Here is a 12,833-nt window from a genome sequence, read left to right on the forward strand (position 1 = left end):
GTGTCTTTGTTTGCATGAGAGATGAGAAGGTTGGAGAGGAGAGAGTTACCTGCCGGTTAACTTTGGTAGCTTTGGAGTGGGTAGAAGGGAGAGAGATTGGCGACCCGTTTGTCCTTATACATCTTTGTGTTGCATGTATGCATAGCCATGTATATTACAAGTAACATTGCCTTTTACAACTTAAAACTGAAGAATAATTGACTGAAAAAAGAGCAAAATTATATATATAATATTATCTCAACGATGTGAAATATGCATGGAAAAATCTAGAAAAAAAAGAAAATATTAACATCGGTTGCCTCTGAGAGGAAGGCGAGATTGTAGTGTTTCCTCTTTTTTAAATTCTTGCCTATATTTTCCAAATTTTCTGCAAGGCGGAAGATATATACATTATTGTTTAAAATATAATGGCCTCTCCCTTCTCACCAGCCAATCTTGCCTTTACTTATTTACAATCTGGCCTCTGTCCACCGTGTCACCTGCCACCTGTCTTTGCTGAAGTTCATGCATCCATTCTGCAAATACTTATTGAATTCTCGGCACTGGCGATGCAACAGGAACCAGGACAGAGCTCCCACTCTCAGCATCCTTACCTCCAGAGGGACCATTTAGACATCAAACCGAGTGACCTCATCCCAGACCCTCACCTTAGCCTCCCTGTGGTGCTCAATGCCCTGAGTCACCTTCTTCTGTATGGAGCTGCACTCTGGTTCTCCTCCCACCGTTATGCCTGCCTTCCTGCCTCCTACTCTATCACCTTTCTTGTCTCTGTACACGGAAAGTGTTCCCAGGGTCTCTGTTTAGAGCCCCCTGATTTCTTTCTCCGCAGCACAAGATGCTGTTCATACCCAGGTTCTGAATCAGAAACTGCAGACCCACACAACAGATGGGGTGCTGGGGATGGTGGTGAATGTTGGTATCAGTGGTTGACCAGGACACGAATGAGGGTGGTCCTCAAGGTGTGACCCCTGTTGGGTCTATACTCCGGGATCATTCTGTGCAGCCCTGTAGCACAGTATTGCCATGTGGAAGTATTTGCTTATGTCTGGGTCTGTGATCCAGGCCTCAAGGCCCATCACAGGGTCTAACCTAGAGGAATGAATGAATGAGTGAGTGAATGACATAGTGCAATGACATCACCAGACAGATTTCAGAGACATGAGCTGAGTAGATCTGGTGCCAGTGCCAGTGGGGTGAAGTTCAGGAACATGAACCAGGGGGCTCCTTTAAAAGTTGTGGAGATAGGAGCTTTATTTCATTATTACTGTAGTTGAATTTTTTTTCTGGGTTCTGAGCCATTTATGTCTTCCTTTAGGAACTAACTTATTCAAGACCCTGTCCAGCTTTTTAATTATAGTGCTTGTTGTTTTCCTACTGGTTACTAATAGCTCTTTCTGTATTAACTGTTTTATTGATACTTTGCTACCTAACCTTTTTGTGTGCCTTTTGATTTTGTTTCTATTTTTGACCTACACATACTTTCTGTATAAACTATCAGTCTCGTAGTATCTTCCACAGCTTTTTTTTTTTTTTTTTTTTTTTTTGCGGTACGTGGGCCTCTCACTGTTGTGGCCTCTCCTGTTGTGGACCACAGGCTCCGGAAGCGCAGGCTCAGCGGCCATGGCTCACGGGCCCAGCTGCTCCACGGCATGTGGGATCTTCCCCAACTGGGGCACGAACCCGTGTCCCCTGCATCGGCAGGCGGACTCTCAACCACTGCGCCACCAGGGAAGCCCTCTTCCACAGCTTTTACATTCAGAAAATCACAGTCAGATAATTATTTGTGTACATGTTCTTCTATTTTTTGACTTTTTAAAAAATTTAGTTTAGTATATGGTGTGAATTGACAAGATAACTTAATTCTTTTCTCAAACAGTTAATTAGTTGACCTTGCAAAATGTTTTTCTTTTCTCACTGATTTTAATGCTTATATATATTTTAATTTTTTCGTCTATTTAAAACTATTGCTGTAACACTGTGTCATGTTCTGCCTGTCCACCCTTGGGCCACCTCCACACTATTTTCAAAGCATCATTCGGTGATTCCGTTTAGTATCTTGTAGAATGAGAATACTACAGTTTCTACCTTTTCAAAAAATATCCATTGTCTGCGACTGTCTATTTCTTCCAGTTAAACTTAGGCACGCTTTTACTAAATTTCAAACAGGTTATTGGGCTTTTGATCAGAATTGCACTAAGCTTATAAATTAACTTTTCAAAAGGTTAATATTCCAAATTAACCTTTCAGAAGTTAGTCTTCCACTCAAGATTACATATGTCTCTCCAATTATTCAAATTTTTTATCCTTCTCTAAATGTTATTTTTATACAGTGACTGCCTGTTTCTTATTAAGTTTATTTCCATTTATTATACACATTTTGTAGTTATCATAAATAAGACCTTTTTTCTTTATATTTTTATCTGTCACTTGCATATGGAAAATGTCATTGATTTTGTATACTTATTTTGTGTTTGGCTACTTTACTGAAATTTCTTATTAGTTCTAATAGCTTCCTAATTGATTCTCCTGGGTTTTCTGGGTATATTAATATATCATCTGCAAACCATAATTCTGCTTGCTCCTTTCTCCTTTCTTTTTCTTGCATCGCATGGATTAGCTCTTCCGATAAAGCATGAAATCTCAGAGGTGATAGTAGCATTTCTATCTCATTCCTGATCTTAATCAGGCATTTCACCGTAAGTAGGATGTAAGTTATTGTTTTAAAATGGTTGCTCTATCATGCTAAGGAAATATTCTTTCTCCTCCTTCCAAATGCTTATTTTAATCAGGGTTACATGTCTAATTTTATTAAATGCCCATTTAGCATTTATTCATAAGACCTTAGCTTTTTTTTCCTCTTTAAATGGGATACTTTGTGTTATCCCTCTTTTCTGTTAAAAGAGATTTTTCAACATTAAAGTCATTTTAGAGATTAACTGTCCTTGTCAGTTAATCCCTAAAGTGAGCTTTAAAAAAATTAGTGTTGAGTCCGTTTATCAGCATCATAGTTAAGGTGGATCTGAAGTGGACTGCTTACTTTTGAATCCCATCTCTGAGTAACGGGGTGGCTTGGACCCCTTCCTCAATTTCTCTTTGCCTTAGTTCTTCATCTGTAAAATGGAGGTGATATGAATAGTATCCACCTTCTAGGGCTGTTGTGAGGGTTAAACAAATTAATATATGTGAAGTTCTCAGAGGAGTGCCTAGCCAAACATTCACTAAATACAAGCACTGTATTAAATGAATGAGAACTTACCATGCGTCTGGTACTGAGCTTGGGCTATGGATTCAAAGACGGGAAAACTCAAGTATGGTCTGTCTTCTCATGGAGCTTACAGCCTGGCAAGAAAACAGATCCTTATGAATGAATCACATGGAAGCATGGACATTTGCTTCTGTGATAAGTGCTACCAAGGAGAGGTGATGGTATCATGAGAGCATATAATAGGGGGTTTGAACTAGTCAAGGAGAGACAGTTGACTAGACATCTGGAAGAGAGAACAGCATACGCAAAGGCCCTGTGGCTGTGCAGTGAGAGTGTGGCCAATACAAAGGACTGAGAAGGGCGGGGTGTTTTTTTCTGACAGATATACATCTGTGACACATGTCACCGTGTAAATTTAAGACATACAGCGTGATGGTTTGATTTATGTATATTGTGAAATGATTACCACAATAGGCTCAGCTAACAACCATTATCTCATATAAAAACAATAAAAAGAAAAGAAGAAAGGAACAAATGTTCTGTTTGTGATGAGAACTCTTAGGATCTCCTCTCCAAACAACTTACCTGGATATCACACAACAGTGTTAGCGATAGTCGTCATGTTGTGCGTTACATCACTAGTACTTATTTATTTTACAAGTGGGATTTTGTACCTTTTGACCACCTTCCTCCAATTCCCCTTCCCCACCCCCCGCCTCTGATAACTACAAGTCTGATCTGTTTTTCTATGAGTTTGGTTTTTTGGGTTTTTTTGTTTGTTTGTTCAGGTTCCACATATAAGTGATATCATACAGTATTTATCTTTTTTTCTCTGACTTATTTCACTTAGCATAATGCCTTCGAGGTCCATTCATGGTGTTGCAAATGGTAACATTTCCTTTTTTTTAATGGCTGAATAATATTTGTGTGTGTGTGTGTGTGTATGTATCTCACAACTAATTTATCCATTCATCTATCGATGGACACTTAGGTTGTTTCCATGTCTTGTTTATTGTAAGTAATGCTTCTATGAACGTGGAGGTGCAGATATCTTTTCGAGTTAGTGTTTTTGTTACATTTGAATATATTCCCAGAAGTGGAATTGCTGGATCATGTGATAGTTCTATTCTTAATTTTTTGAGGATCCTCCATACTGTTTTCAGCAGTGGCTGCACCAATTTACAAGCCCACCAACAGTGCACAAGAGTTCCATTTTCTCTACATCCCTGCCAGCACTTGTTATCTCTTGTCGTTTTGATGATGGCCATTCTAACAGGCATGAGGTTATATCTCATTGTGTTTTTAATTGGCATTTCCGTAATGACTAGCGATGTTGAGCATCTTTTCATGTACCTGTTGGCCTTTTATATATGTTCTTTGGAAAAATGTCTGTTCAAGTCCTTTAGAAGGGTGGGGTTTGGCTGGAAAGCTAGTGGACACAAGGGTAAGAGGTCACTAAGGGCCAAACCATACAGAGACCCTCATAGGTCTACAAGTGATTTTTCCTTACTAAAGAGCAATGATGAGCTATGGGAGGTTTGATGTCGGTGGAGGAAAGGGGAGGTCACCTGATCAGATTTCTGTTTTGAAAAGACACCCCCAGCTGTAGTGTTGGCAAGGACCAGGGTAAACACAGTTGACCAGTTAGGAGGTAGTTTTTATGGCAGTCTGGGGGAGAGATGCTGTGGGGTCGAGGGAAGTAGAGACAGAGACAGGGTGATCGGTTGTCCATGGGGTTGTGAAGGAGAGGAAAGTGTCAGGAAAGGGTAGGTGGAGGACATCACGAGCCTGAACATCCCAAAGGAGGTGTCAGGTCTGGAGCTCAGAGAGAGGTCTGGCCCGGACTGTGAAGTTGTGAGTCATCAGTGCACAAGTGGAGGTCCTCTAGACCAGACAGAGAGGAGGAGAGGCCCCAACACTGAGCCTGGAAAGGAGCCAGAGAAACAGCCATGGGAGGAAGGATGGAGAGTGAGCGGTATGGGAGGAAGCCGGGGACCAGGCTGCTCAAAGCATCATTGCATCTGCAGGGCACCAGGTAAACAAGCAGGCTCGCTGGCCCCTCCCAGGTGCTGTACATCAGAATCTAAATGCCAGCCAGGTCCCCAGGTGCTGCTCATGTGCAGTGTAGTCTGCGATGCTCTGGCCTGGGAGGGGTGATTCCAGAAAGGAGGCAACAGTGTTAGAGGCAGCTGAGAGGTCTGTTAAAATGAGGGCTGAACAAGATCCACTGGACCCATCGGTGACCTGTTTGGGTGGATTGACAGGACCAGAAGCCAGAACTGACGGGCTGGGAGTAAGGAAATAGAGACAGAAAGGACAGACAGGTTGTGTTTTCTAACACTTTGGCTGAGAAGGGGAAGGGAGAGACAAGGCTGGAGGGAGAAGAGAAGTGGAATGGGGAGTTGGTTTTTTTTTTTTTTTTTTTTGGGCAGTTGGGTTTTTAAGGAGAGTCTTGAACACATTTAAAATGGGAAAGTTCCAGTGGAGAGGAAATGATTGAACACTTGGGACGTACATAAGAGAGAAACGTATATAAGGTTCTTGAAGATTAGGCAAAGATGGGATCCAAAGGGCACATAGAAGGGATATGTTTAGATTGCAGGAGGGCTAGTTGATCTGCAAGAGGAAGGAAGACCGTGTGGGGCGGGCTAGACGGATTTGGAATTGGGAAGACAACGGAATCCCCACTGATGACTTTTATTCTCTATGGAGATGGGAGGAGGGGGCTGGGGCTGAGAAGAGGAGCCTGGAGGGTCAGGAGGCCGTGGAAAATGGAGAAAATGTGACATCATCAGTCTGGCATTTAATGTTGTAAAGAGGAAGTTCCACCTGGTCTGCTGGCCTTTTAGTTCAAACTCAGCATTGTTTCCTACCTCAAGGGTTGTTCTAAGGCTTGAGTGCAACAATGCCCATTTTATCACCTGGACAGCTCACGGCGCAAGCAAGCTGGCACTCAGTGTGTCAGTCACCCACCTTCCTTCCCTCTGCACTGAGCATGGGCTGGTCCAGAGGAAACACTTGGAAGAGGGGGTTCATGCGCCTCTAACACATTGCTCCCATCTCTCTGGGAGATTCTCAGAGTTCTTCTGGCCGTACTGAACAGCCCCCTTTCTCTCTCCCAGGCCAGAACTGCACGTTCCAACTGCAGGGTCCCAATGGCACCGTTGAGAGCCCAGGGTTCCCGTATGGCTACCCCAATTACGCCAACTGCACGTGGACCATCACAGCGGAGGACCAGCATCGGATCCAGCTTGTGTTCCAGTCCTTCGCCCTGGAGGAGGACTTTGACGTCCTGTCGGTGTTTGATGGGCCACCCCAGCCAGAGAACCTGCGAACCAGGTATCACCCCCTCCTCCCCGTGGCCAACAGCTGGGCCTGAGCCAAGCTTGCTGAGAGGAAGAACCAGGCAGGGTGAATTGTCATCAAGAAAGACCTCTGTTTTTATGAGGCCTGCCCTGAACTCCTCTGCTTTCTTTATGTTTCCCAATTCCTTTCTCCTGCTTAGGAGTTCCCAGCAGGCAGGAGGTTTTGTAGGACCATTGGGAAGACTAGAGAGAAAACACACAGAGCAATTCAAGTCTTTCTGTTACAGCTGATTTCGCATGCATATGTGTGTGTGTGTGCACAGCTTTTGCACACACAGAAATATATCCCTTGGACCCAGCAGATATGAACTGAAGGCTAGTAGCAACTATGTCTTACATCCCCGACTTGAAAACCATCAATACTTTGTTGGATTTTGCCTTGCATTTGCATGGCTTTGGCTGTGGGTACAGAATTGAGAATTTAGGGAAGTTTCTACTTTTTAAACCGCAGCGCACTCGATAGAAGAGGGAACAATGGAGAGGACGAGACTGCTTTCCCGTGCTTCTGAGCTACCTCCCAAGGGGAGAGTTCACATCAAGGAGGGAGACAGGGAGGAAGCCTCCTCCCACCTCTGCAGGAAGAGCAGACTTTGGGAGGGGCAAAGATCAAGGCCCCAGGGTCATAGCTGTACAGGTTTTGTTGACCTGGTGGCTTTCCGTGCCTCCATGGCAAGACTTGTCCTGGTCCTGCAAGATACACTTTGAGCTCCCAGGGAGACAAAGGGTTCATGGCTTACCAGCCAAGCCCTGGGGACCCCGGGGTCCTCAAGGCTTTGTTTAAGATGCTCTTGGATCAGAGTCACAGACAACATTCCCAGGACTGAGACAGCCCTCTTCTTGCTTGCTCCCTGCCCTCTCAGGGCAGTGCAGAGGTGAGCTGCCATGTCTGCAGCTGGGATGGGCATCTGGGGCTCCCCTGACTAGTGATTCCTCTTAGACAAGACCAGGCTTGTCCATCTGCCCTTGACATTGCACAGGGATTGGCACACAGTAGGTGTTCAGTGAAACTTGGGTGGAGGGACTGGAGTGCTCTTCACTTACTCATTCTGCAAATATTTCATGAGCACCTAGTATGTTCCAGACACTGGCCTGGGTGCTGGGGACGCAGCAGTGAGCAAAACAAAGCTACTGTCTTCAAGGACGTGACATGCTCATTGGGAAGGGGGCAGGCCTGGACTTCAATATGTGAGTTTAGAGTTCAAGGACATCGGGGCTAGAGATATAAAGCTGGGAGACTAGGACTGGTTAGTGCTTAAAACCAGGAGACTGGACAAGGTCACCATCAGATGTCGAGCTCCAGTGACCCCATCGGTGGGGCACCGGCGCAGACCCTTGAGGGATGTTGAAAGACAGAAAGTCAGATCAGGCCAGTGGGGCGGCTGGTTGGGGTGCAGATGACTGGAGGCCTATTCTGCGTCCTGAAGTTCTTCCAGCTCTTTTTTCTCTTTAGGCAGGGTCCACGCACGTGTGGTCAAAGCTCTATCTTCTGCCATTTGAGTTCTCTGGTTCTGAGAGTGAAGTGTGGAAGACCCCCAGAGGTGGGATGGCTCCGGCCGGGAAGGGTGCGGGTTCTGGGACCTAAGGAGGTGGTCCTGGCAGGGGGTCCCTGGATGTATTCCCAGCCAGGGCACAGCCCACTCTGGCCAACCAGCTGTGTTTGAGGAGAAGGCTCCTGGGTTTTGCACCTCCACAAGGTCATCCCTGCTCGGGCTTCTCATGCCTGTCATCTGCCTGATGTGCTCATTTTGGTTCATTTCAGAATTATATGGTTTTCCCATACAGCATTTCTACCTCCACACTATCTGGGATCACGTCCGCTTTCTTGTATCTGCTCCCGCGTATTTGCATTTTCTTTCTTTTTACTTACTTAGTCTTGCCAGAAGTTTGCCTCTTTTATTGGTCTTTTAAGAGTCCCAACTCTAGGGCTATCAGTTTTATCCCTTTCCTATTACCTGACTTGTTGACTTCTGCTTTTATCTTTATTCATTCTTCCCTCCCACTTACCTTGGGCTGGTGGTGTTCTTTTGCTGTTTTCATGAACTGAATTAGTTTCATTACCTCTTGTTGGATATTAAAATCATTGAGGCATTTTCCCCTAAGTGCAACCTTGACCATATTGCATACGTTTTGATGATAGTCGTTATTTTTAAAATAAATAATTCTAACTGCAGTTTTGTTCCTTCCTTGACTCTAGGGTTTTTTCCCTCAAAATTTCCAAGTAGTATTTTTTTATACTTAAGAAGTTATTATCTAGTTGTATTGCATTATGTTCAGATTATGATTTCTATTTTGGAGAAGTTGTTGCCTTTTTTTCTCAGTATGAGATCATTTTTGGTAAACGTTCTGAGTATTTGAAAAGAACACGTATTCTGTGGTGGAAGGGTGAACAAATTCATGTTATTAGTATTGTTTAATTTTTCTCATTTCTTATTTATTGTCTAAGTGATTTTTGTCAAGGATAAGCAACTTATTGTTTTCACATTTTCACTATTATTTTTATCATTTTCTCCCTTTATTTCTAAGTTTTTACTTTACATATGTTGATGTTATTTCTTCAGTATGTCAGTATTTGTAAACATCAGATCTTCAGAGTGAATTATAATTCTTCCAATGTAAAAGTTATATTTATCCCCCTTTTTTGCCTTAAATTCTACTTTGATACTAGTTTTGTTATCTTTGGGGTTTGCATTTATCACCCATCTTTGCTAATTTCTCTATTTTAATATTTCTATGTCATTGTTTTCTATGTATCTTTTAGAGTTTTGTTTTTAAATCTTTCATGAGCGTTTTTACTCTTTAACAGAAAGGTTTAATTCACTCACAATTTTTGGTGATAACTGATGTATTTGTTCTTGTATAATATTTAATACTTTCTGTTTTTAAGCTTCCTTACTATGATTTCCGTTTCTCCATCTTTAAGCACAAGTGTTCTTTGCCTCGTCTCTGATTTTTATTCCGCTAGTGGTTAAAGTTACTTCTTGAGAACACATTTTAAGCTATATTTCTCTGTCAGCATCCTGTCTAGTGAACCTTTTTCTTAGTCAGGTCTCACCAGCACTGCATCTTTGTAGAAATTCCTTAGTGTTTGTAGCATGTAGGTGTCTGTCTCTTTTTCCTAGTTTCCCACATGGATATATATAGTCTCCCTTTTTATGTACCTCAGACTATTTCCATGACAACTTGGGAGGTCAGGTTGAAGGAGAGTATAACGTGTTGCCTTGGCTCTCCGTCTTGAACTGGAAATCTCTCTTAAGATTTTTGTTCTTTTTTGATTTGCTGTCATGAATAGAATTATTTTTCATTATATTTTACTTTTGGATGATTCACTGCTAATATGTAGAAATACAATTGATATTTGTATATTGATTTTGTGTCCCATGACCTGGCTGAGCTTCTTATTAATAGTTCTGATAGTTTTAAAAAAATAGCTGTGAATAAAAACAGTTTTTGTTCTTTTTCAATCTTTTTTTTTTTGGCGGTACGCGGGCCTCTCACTGTTGTGGCCTCTCCCGTTGCGGAGCACAGGCTCCGGACGCGCAGGCTCAGCGGCCATGGCTCACGGGCCCAGCCGCTCCGCGGCATGTGGGATCTTCCCGGACCGGGGCACGAACCCGCGTCCCCTGCATCGGCAGGCGGACTCTCAACCACTGTGCCACCAAGGAAGCCCCTTTTTCAATCTTGATGCCATTTATTTATTTATGCTTAATTGCAGCGGATAGAATATTGACTATACTCAATATTCAATATAATATTGAATAGAAGTGGTGAGGGTGAACATCCTTACCTTGTTCTTGATCTTAAAATACTCAGTCTTTCACCATTAAGTGTGATGTTGGCTGTAGGTGTTTGGTAGATGTCCTTCTAATGAAGGTGTTTAAGCAGAGAATTTTGGCGTGGTCTGGCTGCAGCGTGGAAAATGCGTTAGGGTAGGGGCCAGGCTGGTGTCTGCCAGGCCAGGCTAGAGACGGAGGTAACCTGAGCTAGAATAATGAAGAGAGAAGATGGTGTGGGTTTGTATGATGTTATGGGACAGTGCGGTACTTGGAATTAAGGGTGGGTTTATAGGGATTGTAGAGTGCGAGTATGAAAAAAGGAAGGGGGTGGAGGATGACCCCACACTGTCTGGCTTGGAAGCAGAAAACAAGCTAGGTCAGCCTGACGTGAATTCCAGTCTCCAGGAAAATGCGTTCTCGAGGCATCCCAGGGTATTTTGTGCACTGATGTTTTTCGTCATTCGTCTAGCAGAACAGGTAGGTCACCTCCTCTCACAGTGTTTTCCCGTGAGACAGGAGGGTACGGTGGTGACAGGCCAAGATTTATACCCAGCTGGCTTCTACATTTATTTGCGCCGTGACCTCCGCAAAGTTTGGCTTCTCTGAGACTCATCTATTAAATGGAGGTGACACTGACCCACCTCACAGGGTTGTGTGTATGAGCCACCTCCTAGGATCCCCTGCTGCTCCATAAACATTATTTGCATCTTCCCTGGCCTTCTGCTCTTCTGCTCTGGAGCGCTTTTATGCCTGTCTTGACGCTTCCTCTGTGGCCTGCCCATTAGACTTTTTAGATCTGGGAGATGCAGATGTGGAGGACGGACATCCAAGAAGAGACTGGGCTCAGGGGAAGTCATTCGTTGTGGGTGGCATTGCTCATCCCACGGTAGCCCAGCAGTGGGGCCGGACTGACAAGAAGCCTGCAGTGGGGTTCTCTCTGCATCACTTGGGGCTTTCGTCTCAGACTTGACAGGCGTAAGTTTTGTAATTCTGCTCTTTGAGCATTTTAATGCATTTCTCTTTTCTCCCTTTACCTTCAGTCCTTTTCAATTTATTTATGGATGCATTCCAGCAAAAGGCTGGAGTCATCTCCCCACCCCAGTGCTCAGCCGTCTTTCCACTCATCTTTCTCCAGCTGCTAGGTCATGGGTGGTGCTGTGAGCAACAGGCTTCCCTCCTAGTTACCTTCTAAGCTCCTTGAGGCTGGGAGTCAAGCCTTCTACCACGTTTGGCTGTGGCTGAGACATGCAGTGAAATATACATCTTGCACCTGCAAGACGTGAGTTCCAGCACCTAGCTAGCTGCTTGGTGTAGACAGGTCACTTTGACTCTTATCCTCAGTATCTTCATCCATGAAGTGGATGTATCAGTATCTACCCCATAGGTTGGTTGGTAAGGATTACATTAAATAGTGTGTGTAAACTGATTTGAACTGTAATGAGATATAAACAAAAGAAATACTTGTATGTTGGTAGAAAAAAAATTAGAAAACACAGTTAAGCAAAAAGACACACACACACCCACACACACCCACACACACACACACATACCCAATACATTTATATGACATGAGGTAGAACAGTAGTTTTCAACTGAAGGTGATTTTGACCCCAAGGGGACATTTGGCAATGTCTGGAGACATTTTTGGTTGTCACAACTGGAGAGGGGCCCTGGCATCTAGTGGATCAAGGCCAGGGATGCTGCGAAGTGTCCTGCCATGCACAAGACAGCTGCAACAAATGCCAATGGTGCTGAGGCTGAGAAATCCCGAGGCAGGTGATTAAGGAGGAGTGAAGGCCTTTAGCGTCAGACACACCTGTGTACTAATCCTATTTCTGTAAGTGACCTTGGACAAGTGAGTCAACCCATCTGAGCTTCAGTTTCCTCCTCTGCAGAATGGGGAGCTCTCAGTGATGCTAGGTACAGACAGCTGCATCTGGCATCGTTAAAGAAGAGGTACCAGTAGGCACACTGCACACAGCTTGTTCTATATGCAGATGCCATTCATCTCCCAACAACTCCCTTTCTCCACCAGGAGTTCACAGCCACCTTCTCGAGAGCATCTCACATTTCATCTAGAGCTATTCATAAGCAGCAACATCCCAGGGTGCCAGAAGGCAGCGTCTGGCTGCTTGAAATTAAATTTACAAATAGAAGCTGATCAGGTTCTTCCCATAGTGGATCCGGGTGGGAAATGGGAGTAGGAGCTGGTCCTGAAGGCTGGGGAGCCTGTAGGAGTTTGGAAATTAGCAAGAAAAGAACAAAGAGCCTCTCAGATAATGCAGTGTCAGCCCTGCCTGGATGAATTACTGAAACAATCCCCACATCTCTGCTTTTGCACAATTAGGTGGCCTTTCCGTGCTGGCAAACATCCTATTGCATTGCACTTTAAAGTGGGATGAAGTTTTCTAATGGAACACGAGCAAACGTAAGCTATGGCGATGCTGCTAATAAACGACATCACTGTGTACTGGAGGGTTTATAGGGCAC

General features: G+C 44.0%; 1 protein-coding gene across 1 annotated transcript in view; it reads left to right on the plus strand.

The window, feature by feature from the left end:
- Positions 1-12,833, plus strand: part of CSMD2 (CUB and Sushi multiple domains 2) — a 668,027-nt gene that overhangs the window by 56,033 nt on the left and 599,161 nt on the right. The window contains exon 2 of the mRNA XM_027109194.1: positions 6,328-6,544. Within this exon, the coding sequence (XP_026964995.1) occupies positions 6,328-6,544 (217 nt within the window). The remainder of the gene's footprint in view (positions 1-6,327; positions 6,545-12,833) is intronic.

The sequence above is a fragment of the Aethalodelphis obliquidens genome, unplaced genomic scaffold, assembly GCF_003676395.1.
Source record: "Aethalodelphis obliquidens isolate GAN/ISIS:26980383/991018 unplaced genomic scaffold, ASM367639v1 scaffold9, whole genome shotgun sequence".
In the NCBI taxonomy this organism is placed as follows: domain Eukaryota; kingdom Metazoa; phylum Chordata; class Mammalia; order Artiodactyla; family Delphinidae; genus Aethalodelphis; species Aethalodelphis obliquidens.